Below are 18,886 nucleotides of genomic sequence, written 5' to 3' on the forward strand. Positions count from 1 at the left end.
AAAATTAACATAGTGTCTTTGGCATGTTGTGCCTTTAATGCAAGAAATAGACATAAGTTAATGGTGTGGTTAAATATAAGGAAAATTGTGAATTAAGCTGGGTACACTGGTGCACGATGTAATCCCTGGGGCTCGGGAAGCTGAGGCAGGAGGATCACAAGTTCAAAGCCAGCCTCAGCAGCTTAGCAAGGCCCTAAGCAACTCAGGGAGACCCTGTCTCTAAATAAAATATAAAAAAGGGCTGGGTATGGGGCTCAGTGGTTAAGCACCTCTGGGTTCAATTCCCAGTACAGGAAAAAATAAGTGAATTAATCCAGAGAGAAGGATGAAGAATCTGTAAAGCAACAAAGTTAGCTATTCTAGTAATGACTCGAGAAAAAATATGTGCCGCTACAGAATCTTCTGGAATGACCAGGCATAATAAAATACTGAATAGCCCCCCCCCAATGTTCTGCACTTGGAAAGAGCTGATAAAAAAACATTAAGTCAAGTAATACCTCTAATAAAATATTTGCAAGTCAATTACCCACAGGAAAGATTTTTCAAAAGCCTCAAGGAGACCAATGATTTTTATGCTAAACTTCCAGGGTAAGTCCTTTCAGAATTTGACCTGAAGCCTATCTATTTTGTAAAATCCAGAGTCAATCCCTTGATATTGAACGGGGCAACCACTTAACCCCTGAATCAATATTCTGAGGGTGTTACGTATGAGTGTGAAATAAAATAATGAATTTCGAGATCAACTGCTTTTATGAAAACCCATCAGAAGGCGTCAGAGAGGAGGGAGGAGTTTGTGCCAATTGCCCCAGAAAACCGGAATGTCTGTAGAAAATGGCAGGGCACCCCGTCTCACCCAAGTAGTTGTCATCTTCCGATTTCCCTGAGAAACTGTGCTGTCGCACATCAATATTGGTAGCACCGGCTGGAATTCGGACCACAGTATTGTAACCTGAAAAGAATTTAACAAAAATTCAGTGGTTCACTTTCTGTAAGAATGGAAGCCAAGGTGGGTCACAAGGAAATGTGATTGTCACTATTAGGTGCCTATGGCCAGATGGATGAAAATGGACTGTAACCAGATTGATTTTAAGCTTGACATTAATACTTTCACATGATATGTACAATTCAACTTTTTTTTTAAACTTTTCCTTCTCACAATCCTTAGAAGCAGATTCTTACCATAATGTACAGTATTGAATGTTCCTGCCACTGTTTTGCATGAAGAATTATCGCCACCACAAACCCCACATTTATCTCTCCGGGCTTTTGAGTTCAGAACATGATCACATCCAGCTTGCTTTAAAAATAAAATAAAATAAAATAAAACATTAGAAATAAATGGTGAAGCATGAATGAGATAATAAAATGGCAATGAATGCGTTTTTTTCAATGATGCAAATTCAAAACCACAAGGAAGAGATGGCCCTTGAAACTTTCCAGGGTTGAGAACTCAAATCATCTATGGCTTTGCCATTTAAAATTTGATCCAGCAGCCATGGACATCCTTGATGTTGTTAGGAACACAGACTCTCAGGAGTCACCCAGACCTACAAATCAGAGTTGGGATTTTAACAAGACTTCATCTGCAGAGAAAAGTTTGAGAAGCACCGAAGAATAAGCAGAGTGGGGCTGGGTGCAGAGACACACACCTGTGATCCCCAAGCAGCTCAGGAGGCTGAGGCAGGAGGATCTTGAGTTCAAAGCCAGCCTCCGCAACTTAGCGAGGCCGTAAGCAATTCAGTGAGACACTGTCTCTAAATAAAATACAAAATAGGGCTGGGGATGGGGCTCAGTGGTTAAGCACCCCTGGGTTTAATCCCAGGTACCAAAAAAAAAACACCTTACACCCCCACCCCCCAAAAAAAGAGTAAGCAGATTAAATGAGAAAAAGAAGGGGTGGGGTGGTGAGGGGCTGTATTTAATCAAGGAGCTCAGGCTCCACCTTAGGGAGGAGCTGCTGACACTCCCTGCTGCTGGACCATTTAGCAACAAGAACTCAGTGTTGACATTTTCCAAATTGCTTTTCAAGAGAAGCTGGAAATTTGGATATTATGCAAAATCCCCCATGTTTAAATCCTGGGCTGAGCATGCAGGGGAAAGCATGACTGACAGGTGGCAGCTTGAGACCTTGGCTGCATCCCTGGCCTCTGGAATCTGCAACATGGATCAGTACAGACTGAGCCCTGAGGTCGACCCTGGCAACAACCTGAAGACCTGGAAAGGAGAGGCCACAGGCTTGTCCCTTTTGTCCCTTTGTGTGAACCACTCTTTGAGAAGGACCTCAAGGTGTTGCTATGGATTGGACGGAACAGGGGACCTGCCCTGCAGGTGCAGGCTGGGAAGGGGTGAGGTTCGTAGGGGCTCTGTGCAACAAATCCTTGTCCCCAGGAACTGTCATCTGCATCTGGACCACACTCAGGGAGAAACACATCACCTGAATGAACCTGGCACAGTTAGCACTAGTTTCTGGTCAGTGAGAACTGTGAAGAGGTACCAAGCACTCAGCAAGTCACAGAGACTTTGCTGTCTGCCAGAAGTTTCTCAATTTATCTTCCAAGAATAATTAACAGGCACGTCTCAGGTGGAAGCAATTAGGGTTAAAATCACAAAGAGGAATCTGAGCGAGGCCAGCTCTTCTCCTGACATCTTTCTGGAACACAGCTATTCACTCTAGGAAATGCTGTCAGAGAGCATTTGGGTTTAACCTTGGACTCAGGTCACACTAAAGGAGCGTAAATTAGCATAATAAACCTTCAGGGGAGATCTGGGGGCCCCCATAGAGGCTAAAACAGTCAGGAAAAACCCAGGGCAGTGGTTCTTAAATTATGACAGAGCGCGGGTCAGAATCAGATGATACTGGCCGCCGCTCATGCTGGTCCAGGGACCACACTTTGAGAAGCCTTGCTCAGGACTGCGTGCTGTTCTATCAAGGAAGCCACAAACCACAATCCACAGCACCATGAAGAGAAGGCCATCTGTGACTCACCCTGCAAAGGCCTTGGACACAGATGTCATTGGTGTCCTGGCCACAAGGCGTTCCATCGATTACTCTGTCCCGGAGCTGGTAGTAGGCGGTGCTCCCGGCCACTCTGCAGAATAGCTTGCAGCGGTCCTTCATCAGAACTGCAGGGGAGACGTCATTCCATGGGACATGTGCGCACCTGGACCCAGGGCCAGCCCACCGTCCTGTCCCGGGGCCCTTACCCGCAGGCACTTACTTCCGCTGTACTTGGGGACCCAGCGCACATTAGAATGCAGACCGTTGATGTTAAAATGCTTCCCGTCAAAGTGCGCACACTGCTCATCGCGGAAGTCTCGCTTCTGCTTGAGGCAGGGCTCCGTGTTGCAGGACTTGAACTTCATTCTGCGCCCCACGCAGTACTTGCCACCGTTTTTGGGCCTGAGAAAGTATAAACACGCACACACAATGGGTTTCTCTGTACATCTCTATCTCATTCATGACTTCCTGTGATGGAGGGAAGCAAACTGGTGGTGACAGATGACCCAGGGGAGGCCAGGGGCTCCAGATTCTGGGTTTGCATTCTGCTCTCTATTAAAGATGCCGGCATTAGTTTCACATAGACCATGGAGGCCCATCTGGGCAACTCTGGCAAGACTCGGCATTGACATCTGTGAAATGGGCTGTTGGCTCTTCCACCTCCACTCCTCCGGCAACTCCCCTCCCTGTTTCCCAACCACTGTTGGTTTGGTTGGTTTGTTTTACAATAAAATGGAAGAAAAGGCACGTGTCCCCTTGTGGACTGACTCATACAAGAGGAGGACATACTGCTTCATCACCTTCGTGGGACTGTGAAGCCATGGTCAACACCACAGCACAAATTGACCCTCGGCCTGCAGTCCTGCACCTGCGCTTTCCCCGGAGGACACACCAGCAGCCAGCAGCTGGCCAAATTCACCACGGAAAAGGGGGAGATCACAGAATCGTGGGACACTGGGGTCACCCACCAGGGCCGGAACAGCTACCCTGGGACACGCCGGAACTGAAAAATTTTTACCTTTGTTTTTTATAAACATTGAATTTGAGAGAGTGATCCTGACTGTAAGAGTGCTTTGCTTGGTTTTGTTTTGTTTTCCCAAACCGGGCTTCTAGGATACGGGAAATAGCTCCACAGACATAAAACATGGAATGAGACACAGCCAGAGTGCTGGAGCAGGGACCTGGGTTCCAGTCTCACCCTGCCCTCACTGTGTAGCTTTAGACTAAGAACTCAACCTCTCTGAACCTCGATTTACCCCTTCCTTTGAAATGAATGTTGCTAATGGATGATGGAAAATGTTAGCTACTGTGACATCATGTGTCAACATTGCCCAGTCTAATCTGAGTTGAGCCAGCAGTCGGTTTGAGTACCAACTCTGGACATGGAAGGGCAACTCAATGCTCCTGAAGAGTGGCCAGGACTCAGGAAGGGCCCCTGGGGGAAGCCTGGCCTCACACTGCTATAAATGTGCTCCTTAGATCAAAGATTGTAAAGTAAGGAGAGAGCACAGTTAAAAGCTTGGAGTCTTGGGGCTCCATCTTTATGTGAAAGAAATGTGAGGCTTCTGGATGAATCTGAGGAGCTTACCAGGAGTCGGATGAATATTTGCCATTATTTATCATGAAAAAGCGAAATCTAAGAATACAAACTGCAATGTCACTCAGCAGTGTCTATGTCTGACTGTTTCCCTGTTCAATACAACTAAGTCCATGTGCTTTGAATCTGTAGTATGCACTTGACTTTCATTTATTGCCCAAGGGTAGGCAATAAATGTACTTTTAAACCAAGAGACAGGAGGTTCAGAGAAGTTAAGTACTTTGCCCAAGGTCACACAGCCAATAGAGGAGCAGAGTCAGGACTAGAATCCAAGTTGTCCAGGATTTTGCTCTGTGCTCTTTCTGTTATGCTCCCCAGAAACTGTTGAGTCTTGGCTTTTTGGTTTTATAGCCACTTAGAGATGCAGGCTTGGTTTCCTGGATACCAGACCCTTTCTGTAAGTAGCAAACCACCTCCACCTCATGCATAGAATATCACGAATTACACATGAATAACTCATTAGGCCCACGTACCTGCTCAGGTAAAACCTGTTCTAAATGTACTAAAGAGGACCCCCTTCAAGTTTTCCTAAGGTAGGAACTATATGGAAAGTCTCTTAATGTTCCAATTGACTGTGGTAGAATGATTATTAATTGCCCCAAAGTATCTCGTATTTCTTTCCCCTTTGAAAACAACATTTTTAAGCAGATTTTTGTTGTTGTTGTTGTTGTTCTCTTATGTACCGTTTTGGCTGATTCTTGAAATTTATTAGTAGTTTCCAACTTTGCTTATTTGGAGTATGAGGAAATAGCAAGCTAAGATTTATTTCTATTAAAACATTTTAAGATAAACAACATCTAAGAACCACTATCTGTAAGAGGAAGCCCTGCTAGGGGCTATTTCCACGGGTTCTAGAAACAGAGGGTCTGAATCCCAGGCCTGCATTAACAACATACCATCTCAGGCCAGCGGGTTCACCCCGCTAAGCCTCAGCTTCTCAGTCCGTAAAAGGGAGAAAACACCCACCATCTACTCCGTGGGGCTGTAGGGAGGGTTAACTTCACCATTACATTCAAAGCACTTGAACATGGCTTTGCATACCGTGTTTAATAAACACTTAGCTATTACAGGGTATGGCAAAATATGGTCCATGAACCAAATTTGGCATGCCGCATGGCTCATGGTCTCAGCCTGATTATCATTTTAAAGAAATTGCTCTAAATTAGCTAAGCTATGGAACCAACCTAGGTGCCCTTCCACAGATGAATGGACAAATAAAATGTGGTCTATATACACAATGGAATATTACTCAGTCTTAAAGAAGAATGAAATTTGCTGGTAAATGGATGGAACTGGAGATTATCATGCTAAGTGAAATGAGTCACTCTCAAAAAACCAAAGGCTGAATGTTTCTCTGATAGCAGATGCTAATTCACAGTAAGGGGGGCGGGCTAGGGAAAACAGAGGTTCTTTAGGTAGGCAGGAGTGAAGGGAGCCACATCCCCAGCCCTTTTCTAATATTTCATTTAAGACAAGGTCTTGCTGAATTGCTTAGGGCCTTGCTAAGTTGCTGAGGCAGCTTTGAACTTGTGATCCTCCTCCCTCAGCCTCCCGAGCCACTGGAATTACAGGCACGTACCACCACACCCAGCCTTCATATGACTTTAATGAATGTAAATGTGCCCTTCTGAACTATATGGCATTTCTTCTTAGACAATGTGGTTTCTGCTGAATTTGCATGGCACTGTGTGCTAGCGAAAGCTTCAGCCAGCTGAACTTACCTTTCAGCATGGAAAAAATAAATTTATAATTTAATAATTTAACTGGATAGGAGGGTAATGTTTCCATGTAGACAAAACCCCCAAATTATAGAAAATTCAGCTTTAAAAATAATATCCACCACATTTTCTAACTATTAAGATCCTTTAAAGATATTGCATGCCAGAGATAGGTGGGAAGGACTGAAGGAAATTGCTAGAGTCATTGTTATCTTGTACAGCCAAGTTAGATCTTTCCTCTGGCACATTACACAACCATGACCTGTAAACAGAGAGGAAGTTTGGGATGATGACTGGCCAAAGTTAAGAAGGGATTTTTGCAAAGATCATCACAGGTGTATTCTACCTTTAAGTAAGATTTCATCACAGTTGCTATATCTAGCAGGAAATATGTAGTTCACGATCCCTTTTCTCATATCTGAGTTTATTATTATTTCCATCAGTCTCTTAATTTAAAAGTAAAATAGTAGCACTGGAAAAGGAAAGTTCTTTGCTTTACCTAGAGAATTGGCACAACTTTTTTTTTTTTCTATTTTGACAGACTGGAGCAATTCTATTACCTGTTTTATTTAGGCTACCAGGAAGCTCAGGGCCAAATTTTGAACACAAAGTAACAACCAAAGGGCCCAGCAGCCTGATAATACATCTTCTAGCTCTGACACTTGGTCTTATTTTGATGTTCTAACTTTTACATTTTCTGGTGGGCCCAGTTTAGATTTTACTCTTTCATGTGTTTCTTATGTCAGGAAACCCGCATAATTAATTGTCCAATCCAGGACACTTTCACAGGAGTGAAAATGAGAGCTATTAATAATTTCCCCAGGGGAACAGACATAAAGTGGGATTAACCTTACAAACCAAGACATGTGGGCATCTTGTTATGTACAGGGTGGGTCAAATGGAGAGTTAAAAAGTCAGGCACGGTGTCCCACCTGTGATCCCAGATGCTCCGGAGGCTGAGGCAGGAGGAGCCCAAGTTCAAAGCTAGGCTCAGTGACTTAGCAAGGCCTTAAGTAATTTAGTGAGACCCTGTCTCTAACTAAAATGTAAAAAAAGGGCTGAAGACGTAGCTCAGTGGTTAAGCAGCCCTAAGTTCAATCCCCTATACCATTAACGACAAACAAACAAAAAAGCAAGCAAGCATTTTAAGACAAATATCAGGCCTCCACCTGTAGTTCAACCCAAACTTGGGGAAAGCTACTTTTCTTATCTTTTTTTTTTTTTCTTTTTGCTGTACCATGAATTGAACTGAGGGTCACTCGACCACTGAGCCCCATCCCCAGCCCTATTTTGTATTTTATTTAGAGACAGGGTCTCCCTGAGTTTCTTAGGGCCTTGCTTTTGTGGAGGCTGGCTTTGAACTCACAATCCTCCTGCCTCAGCCTCCCGAGCTGCACCTGCACTATGTATCTTCTATGACTTTTTTTGATTTCAAGGCAGGGGGAGAATCCTGAAAACATGGCATAAAATTTCCAGATACTAACTAAATACATTCTTAAATCGCATTGATACGTTAAAATGCTAAATAGAACAATCCAGTGTCCCTAGGAGACACATGTATGGGACCCTAAAAATGGAGCTTACTATGTATTCTAAAGGCTCATCCAACTGAGAAAAAGAGGATTCCCAGTGAGGAGGGACTGTTCCCCTCAAGATCCTTGTGAAACATGAAACCATGGGTCCTGATAACACATCTTCTAGCTGGCAGGGCCGGAGCCAGAAGGAACCACTTCCACCTTATACAAAATAAGCCCTCTGCTCTGAAGTTCTCTGAACAAGCTTTTGCACTGAGATTGGGTGGGGATTTTCTCTGCTTTGTGTCCCTTTCACTTTTCCAATGTACGTCCCCCCCCCCCCAAGTATTCAGAAGCAGTCTCCTTTCCTCAATTAACAGGAGCACCCTAAAGAGCAAATGGCTCAGAGGAGTTTCAATGGCACGATGTGGCACTGACCCTAGAGGAGGTGGATTGTATTTTTCCCCCAAGTCTCTCCCAGCACACAGCAAGGACAAAGGCCTCTAATTGAGGTCTTTAATGATCGGCTCTTAACTTCTGAATGGGAGGATCTTTGTTTCACTTTGAAGCTCAGACTCCTTTTGGTGAGAGCTTCACACTGGGGTGATTTTCTTTGTCTGCCCTTTCCAATTAGGGAGTGATTTATCTCTCTTCACTTTCCTCATTTCTTCAAGAATGGCTTTAAGACTTAAAAAAAAAAAAAAATCCCAACACAAAACCAAACCAAAAGGGCACTTCTTTTGGAATGGAATATTCTGGAATCAAAGTTTAAGAAGCACTTATAAAGCATCTACTATTCGAAATATAGTAATACAGCACTTAGTATATAATTTGGTTCCAAGGTAGGCACCCGATGAATTTTAATTCGTTAAAAATAATCACTGGATTTGCTGCTAACAGCAAAGGTCTTGTTGATGTTCATTGTTTGTTTTGTAGTTGTAGATGGACAACATGCCTTTATTTTATTTGTTTATTTTTATGTGGTGCTGAGGATCGAACCAAGAGCCTCAAGCCAGCTAGGCAAGTGCTCTACACACTGAGCAAATGTTAATCAAAAGACTTGATTTTAAACTTCAACAATACAAGCAGCTAGGATATATAGTTAGGTTTAAAAAGTAACACGAGCCTCGCTTTAAATTCTGGGATACTGATTTCATATAATACACACAAGATCCGCAATCTGTTTGAAAAGTTTGAATTGATACACATCAAATTATTTTTTTTGGCATATATATAAAAAAAGAAAAACATTATTTTTCAGCAGAAATTTCTTAAGGGGATAAGAAAAATGGTGTCAAAAACTTTTCACTTTTTGTGCTTGAATTTTCTGAATATGAACACTATATCTCCAACTATAAAAATGCAAAGGATATGCTATGTAGAAAATCTAAGGTTTATTCATTTTTACCTATAGCTACAATGTTAGTTTTATGAACCAGTCTTTGTGCTTTTTTCTTCCTTGGAGACCATTTTGTGTGTGTGTGTGTGTGTGTGTGTGTGTGTGTGTGTGTGTGTGTGTGGGGCAGGGATTGAACCCTGGGTCTTGTGCATGAGAGGCAAGCGCTCTACCAACTGAGCTCTATCACCAGCCCAAGACTAATATTAAACAGACAAGATATTTATACTATACTGTGAGCAAAAATAAACTTATCATTATTTATAATTTGTACCATAGAACATTTACTTAGACCATTGCTTATAAACCAGTGGTTTATAGCTCTGTTATTTTTGTAAATAAAATGCAGATTTTTCTTATACAAAAAACACACTGTCAACATTAGATATGAGCAGCACCCAGCACAATTGTACCACTTTTACTCTAAAATAAACATTTATTTTTTTTTGTACTGGGGATGGACCCAGGGGCCACCGAGCCACATCCCCAGTCCTTTATATATTCTATTTTGAGACAGGGTTTCGCTGAGTTGCTTAGGGCCTCACTAAGTTGCTGAGGCTGGCTTTGAACTTGCGATCCTCCTGCCTTAGCCTCCAGAGCTGCTGGGATGACAGGTGTGCACCACGATGCCCAGATAGGATAAACTTTTATAGTCTGCTAGCCCTTCATTCTTTTTTACTTCTCTTCACAACTGAGTTTGCTATCGCTAATCAAAAGTGTTAAAAAAATAAATGAGTACTTCAAGGCAGACTTGTTTTACATGATCCCAGAGCAGATGGGCTGGGTGCAGTGGTGCATGCCTTCAGTCCCAGCTACACAGAAGGCTGAGGCAGGGGGATCCCTTGAGCCCTGGAGCTGGGGACCAGACTGGGCAACAGAGGGAGACTTTGAATCAATCAATCCATTGATCAATTGATCAATCAATCAATCAAAGTCATTGATTTATACATCTAAAGCTACCCCTACACTGTGAAGACTCCTTGGACAATGACAAGTCCAAGAAGTGACATGTAAACCATTACTTCTGGCATATTCATGCAGAATCAAATGTCGTGCTTTACCGTAAAGATATGCTTTACTGTCTACACCCCTGACAAACACATAGTAAATGCTGGAAAAAAAAAAAACAAAACGCAAGATCCATGCCTTACTGGAACATATAAGTGATAGCGAGGCTAGGCTGGCAGAGGCTGCAGGGTTACATCTTGAGAACTGAGAGGTAGGCCAACTCCCCACCTGGACACAGTCAGGCTATGGAATGGGAACCCCAGGAGTCTCGCCTATAAATTTAGACTGATTCAAAAGGCAATTCCCTGCAGTGGAGCCTGCCTGTAATCCCAGCAGCTTGGGAGGCTGAAGCAGAATGATTGCAAATTCAAAGCCAGCCTCAGCAACTTAGTGAGGCTCTAAATAACTTATTTATAGCAACTTATTTATTGTGACCCTGTCTCTATAAATAAAATATAAAAAAGGGCTGGGGATGTGGCTCAGTGGTTAAGCACCCCTGGGTATCAAATAATAATGATAATAATAATAATAATTATTATTATTATTATTCCCTGACCTGTGGCTCCAGGATATCTGGGGTCTGCTGCTCATAGCCATAAAGGATCCTGGGAGCCTTTGTGGCATCTCAGTGTTATTTAACTGAACTCTGGATGAATATGCCTTATGCATGTTTTAAAAAGTTCCTTGTGCAAGTAAGTGTGCCCTCCATGAGCAAGCTGGCCCACGCTTCAGGTGGCACTGAGACCCATCTGACTGCCAAAACCAGGAAGCAGACCCACCAATCCAAGCAGACCTCCCAACTGCTTGGGAGACCAATCTAACACTGAAGGACCTGGGGGGCTAAATAAGGAGAAGATGGAGAGGTGCCTGGAGTTACCTGCTGACTATCTTGGACCATGTTCCTGTCAGCCTCCTGCTAAGTATTCCCCCAGGAAGCTCCCCAACCCTGCCCCCTGCCCCCACCCCTGGCAGGCAACGATAATTCTAGAACTTACTCTGGTCGGTTGCACTCTCGGATGGCTGTTTTGATCCCCCCTCCGCATGTTCTTGAGCAGGTTCCAAAGTGACTCCAACTTCCCCAGGATCCGTCAGTCGCGGGGACCTCCATTTCTTTGGGAACACAAAATCCATACTTGCAGTGCTGTATTTAATAAGGGTGACAGTGAGGGAGGGCTGGTGCCGGGAGTCATTGCAGGACCCTGTCCTCTTAAACATGCCGTCCTTCCTCTCTCATCTCTTTATTCTTTACCATAGTTTATGAAATGCTGCGCATGTGCCATCTATAGGGAGAGTGAGCACTGTGCGGATTTAGCCCTGTAAGGATCTTAATATTAGGCTGGGTCTTCAGGTATAGCTTGCTTGTGGGGAAAAAAAAGCCAGTTGAGTGAGGGGCTGCAGGCTGGCAGGGCAACTCCAGTGGCCAGCTTCAGACTGCTCAAGTCTCCATCTTGGAAAAAAACGGAGTGGACATTGGCAGGGTGGTGGTAGGCAGGACAGGACAGAGTGAGATTTGCATATGGACCTCCATTCATAAGGCCTCCAGTAAAATAGCAATGCTTTCCTGCTTTTCTTATCTTTATTTTTTGTACCAGGGATTGAACCCAGGGGCGCTTAACCACTGAGCCCATCCCCAGCCCTATTTTCTATTTTATTTAGAGACGGGGTCTCCCTGAGTTGCTCAGGGCCTCACTAAGTTATTGAGGCTGGCTTTAAACTCACAATCCTCCTGCCTCAGCCTCCCAAATCTTATTGAGGCTCTAAGCAATTCAGTGAGACCCTGTCTAGCTCCCCTTGGATTTGAAAACCCAATTTTAATTCACCAGGGAAGAGGGAGGGGGAAAAAGTAGTTACATGATTTCTATAAACTCACTTCAAGAAGATACTTAGGATCAGGAAGTAACAAAGGGCCCTCACAGGGTCCCCTAAAGTTGATTCCTTTGTTGTTGTTGCTGCTGTTACTAAGGCTTCAGCTTCTGCAGCCTGGAGAGCAGGAGGGAGGCCATGATTTTAAAAGAATCATAAAAAATAAAATAGGGGCTGGGCTGGGGCTCAGCAGCAGGGCGCTTGCCTCGCACACATGAGGCCCTGGGTTCCGTCCTCAGCACCACAGAAAAATAAACAACAAAAAAAAATAAAGATATTACAAAAATAGAATTAAGTTAAACTCCTCAGCAGGACAGGGAGTGGCCCACGTGGACCCTCTGCCATTGTGGGGGTGGCAAGCCTTGACATAAAGCTGAGGTCACCGAGCAGTGGACAAAGGCAGTGGCTGCAGGAGGGTGACACCCCACCGCTCTCTCAGATCTCTGGAGTGGAGCGGCCTGTGGCTGTGTGACGGGTCTCAGGGGGACAGAGCCGCCTCTGGAGGGCAGAGGCAGAGGTGCCAGGCTGGGCCCCCGCCCAGGAGGAGCTAACTAGGCCCAAGAGAGGACAGAGAATTCTAGAAGCACACTAAAGCATTTTAGAAACAAAAATCGAAATAAATCCTAATGGCATTTAACCCAATATATCTAAAAACATTATTAATTCTACATGCAGTCAGTATAAAAATTACTTTGATTTTTCTATTTCATTGTCAACTATTGCTGTTAATCCCTTACCATGCCAAATCTAGAAATCAGACATTATCATAGGTATGTGTGCCTAGGAAAGACATTATATATATCACATATTTGAAATGTTATATATGAATGTATAGACATATAGTTTTTGTATTGCTAATATATGTTTATATATTATATGTGTATGATATATGTGTATAATTATACACACATATGTATGATTATATATGCACATATATGCATAATCATACACATACCTAATATGTATAATATTATAAATATATATTACATATACATGCATACATTCCATGTATATACATGTTATACACACATATGTATTTTATACACATAATATACATGTAATATATGAATATATAGATGTAATATACATGTGATATATGTATATTCACACATATAATACAATTATAAATAATAAACATATATTACAAATATTATGAATGATATACATAAATATTATATGTATACTTATGTGCATACACATATACTATATGTGATATATAAGATATGTATGTCATATATGTATGTGTGTATATGTATATGTATACATGCATATACTATATGCAACACATAACATCATAATAACATATATATTAATAATTATTGATCTATAATAATCACATACCATATACCATCATATATATACCATATATCATCATATTATGTCTCTCACTATATAAATAATACATAATGTTGATATATACTCAGTACCACCCAATATCTCAAACACTTGCAAAGTATCAGGGAACCTAGGGCCTCACACATGTCCTGGGTCTGATGACAGAATGAGAGGCGGCCACTGCAGGAAGCTTTCTCTTGCCCTCTAGGGCCCACAACCTGGCTGTATTTCACTCGTCAGTGCACCCCAGACCAGACTGGCATTTCAATGCATGGTAGCCACACGTGGCCACACCTAGGACCAAGCAGCCTGGGGCCAAAAGTCAACAGGTCAGCAGGCCTGGCTGTGGCAGTGGCTCCTGGAAACTGGCTCTGTGGCCCAGGGCAGGGTGGGAGTCCGTGTTCACAGCTGGAAAGGGAGCCCCTCTGCCCAGGCTGACCCGGGTCTGATGACAGGAGGCCTTGGGAACAGCTGGGCACAGGGTACAGCTTAGGTAGGATTGGGGCCAGGCACTGCTCTGAGCAAGCTGACTATCTCAGTTCCAAAACGCAAAACCCAGAAGGCCCCGAATCCCAGACTTGTTAAGGGCGGACACGAGGCCATGGTCACCGTTCCCCACTGGACTTGACATGATGGGTGCTGATCAGAACCAAGGGAGACCAGAAATATTGTGGATGACTGTCCTCAATCTGTGTGTCCAAGGTGCACAGGACCTGGGTCCCGTCACCAAGGTGCTCACTACGTGCATGTGAATATCCCACTGTCCAAGAAAACTCTGGAATCTGGGACCCTTCAGACCTCCAGCCCTTCAGATAAGGGACTAGCATGACCTCCATTTCTTTTTTTCCCCTTAGTTGTAGATGGACACAATACCTTTATTTTATTTATTTTTATGTGGTACGAGGATCAAACCCAGGGCCTCACACATGCTAAGTGTTCTACCACTGAGCTACAACCCCAGCCCCTAACACTTTCATTTCTTTTTCTCTTCTCTCTCTCTCTCTATTTTTTTTTTTTGGCAGGGTGGTACTGGGGATTGAACCCAGGGGCACTTAACCACTGAGCTATATCCCCAGCCCTTTTTTATATTTTATTTAGAAATAGAGACTCGCGGAGTTGCTGAGGCTGGCTTTGAACTCACAATCCTCCTGCCTCAGCCTCCCGAGCTGCTGGGATTACAGGCATGAGCCACATAATAGCTCCATAACTTGTCTAGTTTTTGTATCATATAAAGAGGCAATTTGCTTAAAACACAATAATTGGATTGAACCTGAACAAAATTCTTAACTAACACAAAATCAAGGTGAAATTCAGCCTTCCCATCTAGCTACCAGGAATCCAAAACAGAGAAAGAAACTCAGAGAAATAGGGTGATACAAGCTGGGGATGTTTTGGAAATATGTTAAAAAAAAAAAACAAAACTGGCTGGGCACAGTGGCAATCACAGTGGAGCAGGCCTGTAATCCCAGCAGTTCAGGAGGCTGAGGCAGGAGGATCATGAGTTCAAAGCCAGCCTCAGCAACTCACCGAGGCCCTAAGCAACTCAGTGAGACCCTGTCTCTAAATAAAATATAAAAAGGGCTGGGGATGAGGCTCAGTGGTTGAGTGCCCCTGGGTTCAATCCCCAGTATAAAACAAACAAACAAACAAAAAAAACTATTTACCAGGCAAATCCGACAAATCATAATTCCATATGGGAATTGCCATTACATCATAACAAAGCTTTAAGTGGCTGGTGGAACTAGAGCCAAAAAAAGTCAGCCTTTCTTAAAAGTTTCCCAAACTATTTAACTGATATTTTATATCCATGCATCTATCTAAGAGGTTGGAAGGTAGATGTGGAGGCCAACTTCAATTCAAGGATTCTCTGGACTCAAAAAACAGGGTTAAAGTGAAATGTTAATGGACTTAACAAGAGAGCACAGCAAATAAAGAGACATTAGTGAGTCATTCATCAAAATAACACTGTGTCAGCAGCTCAAGATGGATTACTACGGAGGGAGCAGGGCAGAGAGAACAGAAAGAAAAAAATTAACCAGCGGCAACGGGAGTCAGAATGCTGGCATGCAGACCAGAGGCCCACACTGCCAATTCTGTGAAATCAACACCAAACAAGAAAAATCACAAAGCACTCCTGTGCAGCCTGGGTACCTTCTCCAGCATTTACAAAATGCATGATCTTAAGAGTACCTGTACATCCCCACACCTTCAGTAAAAGCTGCTAGACTTGGCCACTCTTCTAGAATATGATTAAAATGGACCTATTGTGCTGATACGGTGATGCACACCTGTCATCCTGGCGGCTCAGGAGGCTGAGGCAGGAGGATCTCGAATTCAAAGCAGCCTCTGCAACTTAGAGAGGCCCTAAGCCACTCAGTGAGACCTTGTCTCTAAATAAAGTACAAAATAGGGCTGGGGATAAGTGCCCCTGGGTTTAATTCCTGGTACAAAAAAAAAAAAATGGGGAAGTGGGAGTAAAACCCTGTCATCAATTAAGATCCCTTTGAAGGAGGCATTCTGGGTCCTAATAATTCTACAAAGTAAAAGGAAAGAAGATGAGAACAAGTGTATTAAAGTGATAAAACAGCTAACAGGTAGAAGAACTACATACATATAAAGACGACAAATCTCAGAAATAGAATCCAGTGACTAGATGACTGTAAATGCTAAATGCATTCATCCTTACAGAATTACAAAATAAAAAGAAAAAAAAAGAATCAGGATTTATCTTTCAAACTTTGTGCCACCAAATTTTTTGGGGGAGGGATGATGATATCACTAACTCATGACTCTGATTTTTTGATGTACACAGGACAGGAGGGTAAGTTAATCATACCCCTAGGTGCGTGGGACACAGCTGTCCCCGGGCCACACAAGGAGTGGATTTCGTTTAGTTATTAACAAAATCACTGGGAACCATGACAAGTAGCTCATGAGAATCTGGACTTGGATATGTACCAAGTGAGATCATCTCTCCTTAAAGGGAACAGCAGAGGCTGGCAAGAGCCTGGTGTCACAGGAGAGGACAGAATCCGTTCTCTGCACCTCCTGATTCTGAGATGCTCCATCAAGTTTGCAGTGCCGCTCTCAAAACAGAAAGCAAACAACCCAAAAAACACTCCTGTACACTGCATTAGGATTTCAGAACGGCTAAAACGAGGGAAATGTTCAATTGCGAGACTGTCCCTACATGCAATAATGATCTCTGGTGTCATGATCATGCCTTCATGTGAGTCTCACATTTTCAAAAGCTCCCCGAACCTTTCTCTGCAGCCCCAGGGTGGGGGGAGGCAATGGAGGGTACTTGCCTTTCCAGGCTCACACTCGGTCCCGTCGGCCCAGGGTGTGTGCTGAGTCCGGCAGCCTTTGTGAGCTCCATCCACGTTATTGCACCAGAGCCGTCTACACTGCACCTGCTCGATTCAGTTGAATGAAGAGACAGTGGAATTAAGACAGAATCTTTCAATGAATGCTTTGCCAAGGGTACAGGGGAACTTGGAAAGGCATTTTTTTTTTTCTTCATTAAATGATGAAATAGTCCCAGGGTGATAACAAGCAGCCCTGAGCAGCCCTGTCTGCCTGGGAGGATAGACTGTAGCATAAAAGGGGACTCACCATGCATTTGAGATATACAGATGAAGAGACTGAGATTCAGAGAGACAAAGGAGCATGTGGGAATTGTGTGGTGTGAGTTTGGTTGTTGAGTTAGGGAGTGATCAGATATGATTTGTGTTTCAATTTGGCCTGACTCAAAGTGCATGCATGCATGTGTGTGTGTATATCTCTGTGTGTGTGTGTGTGCTTCTACTAGGGCCATGTACTATCATGATCATATTATGAATCGTTTCTAAGGCTTTTAGGGGTTGTTAGAGGATAGAAGGTATTAGATAGTGTACAATATTTCAGACCTACACAAAGTATTAAAAAGTAACATTAAAGCACTTCACAGAAGAAGAAATATGAATGGTCAAAAAGATACCAAAAAAATGCTCAACATCTCTAGAAATTAGAGAAATGCAAATCAAAACTACACAGAGATTCCATCTCCCTCCAGTCAGAATGGCAATCGTCAAGAATAAAGCAACAAAAAATGTCGGCGAGGAGGTAGAGAAAAGATTCATTCATCCATTGCTGATGGGACTGCAAATTGGTGCAATCACTCTGGAAAGCAGTGTGGAGATTCCTCAGAAAACTAGGAATGAAACCACCTTTGATTCAGCTATCCCACTCCTCAGCATATACCCAAAGGACTTTTAAAAATCAGCATACTACAGTGACGCAGCCACATCTATGTTTATAGCAGCTCAATTCACAATAGCTAGACTATGGAACCAACCTAGGTGTCCTTCAACAAATGAATGAATAAAGAAAATGTGTTGTATATACATAATGGAATATCATTCAAACTTAAAGAAGAATGAAATTGTGGCATTTGCTGGTAAATGGATGGAACTGGAGACTATCATACTAAGTGAAATAAGCCAGTCCCAAAAAAAACAAAGATAAAATGTTCTATCTGATATGCAGAGATAAGGGAGGGAGGGAGAATAGAAATTCACTGGGTTAGACAAAGGGGAATGAAGGGCAGGGAGGGGGTTGGGAATGGGAAAGACAGTGGAGTGAATGGGACAGAACTTTCCTGTGTTCATATATGAGCCCACAACCAGGGACAACCACAAGAATGGGATCCTAATTAGAATAAGCTATACTCCATGTATGTATGATATGTCAAGATATACTCTACTATCACGTTTTTCAAGAAAGAACAAATAAAAATGAACAAAAGAAAAAAAATAACATAATGGATACCAATGTACCCACTGCCCTGTTAAGGAAAGAAGAGTTCACAGGTAAGCTAAAACCTTTGGTACCCATCCTGGGTCTCTTCCTTGTTCCCTCTCTGCAGAGGTGACCCAGTCTGATTGATGATGACTTCATTGGTCCCAAAGTTTTTACACAACAGCATAAAAATCTAGCAGTTACACAGCATTTAAGCTTCATACAAACTGATTTTGATACATTCTGAAACATTGTTCTTCCTTTGAATACTATGTTTTAAAGATTTATTTTAGCAGGGCTGGGGTTGTGGCTCAGCGGTACAGTACAGCGCTCACCTAGCGAGTACAAGGCCATAGGTTCAATCCTCAGCACCACATAAAATAAATAAATAAATAGATAGATAGATAGATAAATAAATAAATAAAGATATTAACAACTACAACTAGAAAATAAAAAAATTTAAAAGAAAGATTTATTTTAGCTATTTCAATGCATACTTTTTTAAAAAAAAGATTTCTCTAATTTATATTTTTCCTAATTATTAAAATAAACCAAAATCAATCAGGCTTATGGTAGAAAAATTAAGAAAGAACTAAATATATACTCTGAAAAATAGGGGAAAAAAAGTCCCTCAAGCTCTCCGCCCATTCCCTGTCACTTTTCCCCCTCTTTGAGACT

At 42.7% G+C, this 18,886-nt stretch overlaps 1 protein-coding gene across 6 annotated transcripts in view; it reads right to left on the bottom strand.

Moving 5' to 3' along the window:
* Adamts9 (ADAM metallopeptidase with thrombospondin type 1 motif 9) overlaps nt 1–18,886 on the bottom strand; it is a 159,011-nt gene that overhangs the window by 99,692 nt on the left and 40,433 nt on the right. For 5 of the 6 annotated variants that reach the window (XM_078038605.1, XM_078038604.1, XM_078038603.1 and 2 more), the window contains 6 exons: nt 16,738–16,842; nt 11,227–11,372; nt 3,219–3,400; nt 2,987–3,123; nt 1,180–1,297; nt 854–949 (listed from right to left, as the gene is read on the bottom strand). In XM_078038605.1, the coding sequence (XP_077894731.1) occupies nt 854–949; nt 1,180–1,297; nt 2,987–3,123; nt 3,219–3,400; nt 11,227–11,372; nt 16,738–16,842 (784 nt within the window). Of the gene's footprint in view, nt 1–853; nt 950–1,179; nt 1,298–2,986; nt 3,124–3,218; nt 3,401–11,226; nt 11,373–16,737; nt 16,843–18,886 lie in introns of those variants that run through there. The other variant, XM_078038608.1, reaches the window with a different exon arrangement.

The sequence above is a fragment of the Ictidomys tridecemlineatus genome, chromosome 2 (assembly GCF_052094955.1).
Source record: "Ictidomys tridecemlineatus isolate mIctTri1 chromosome 2, mIctTri1.hap1, whole genome shotgun sequence".
NCBI lineage: Eukaryota > Metazoa > Chordata > Mammalia > Rodentia > Sciuridae > Ictidomys > Ictidomys tridecemlineatus.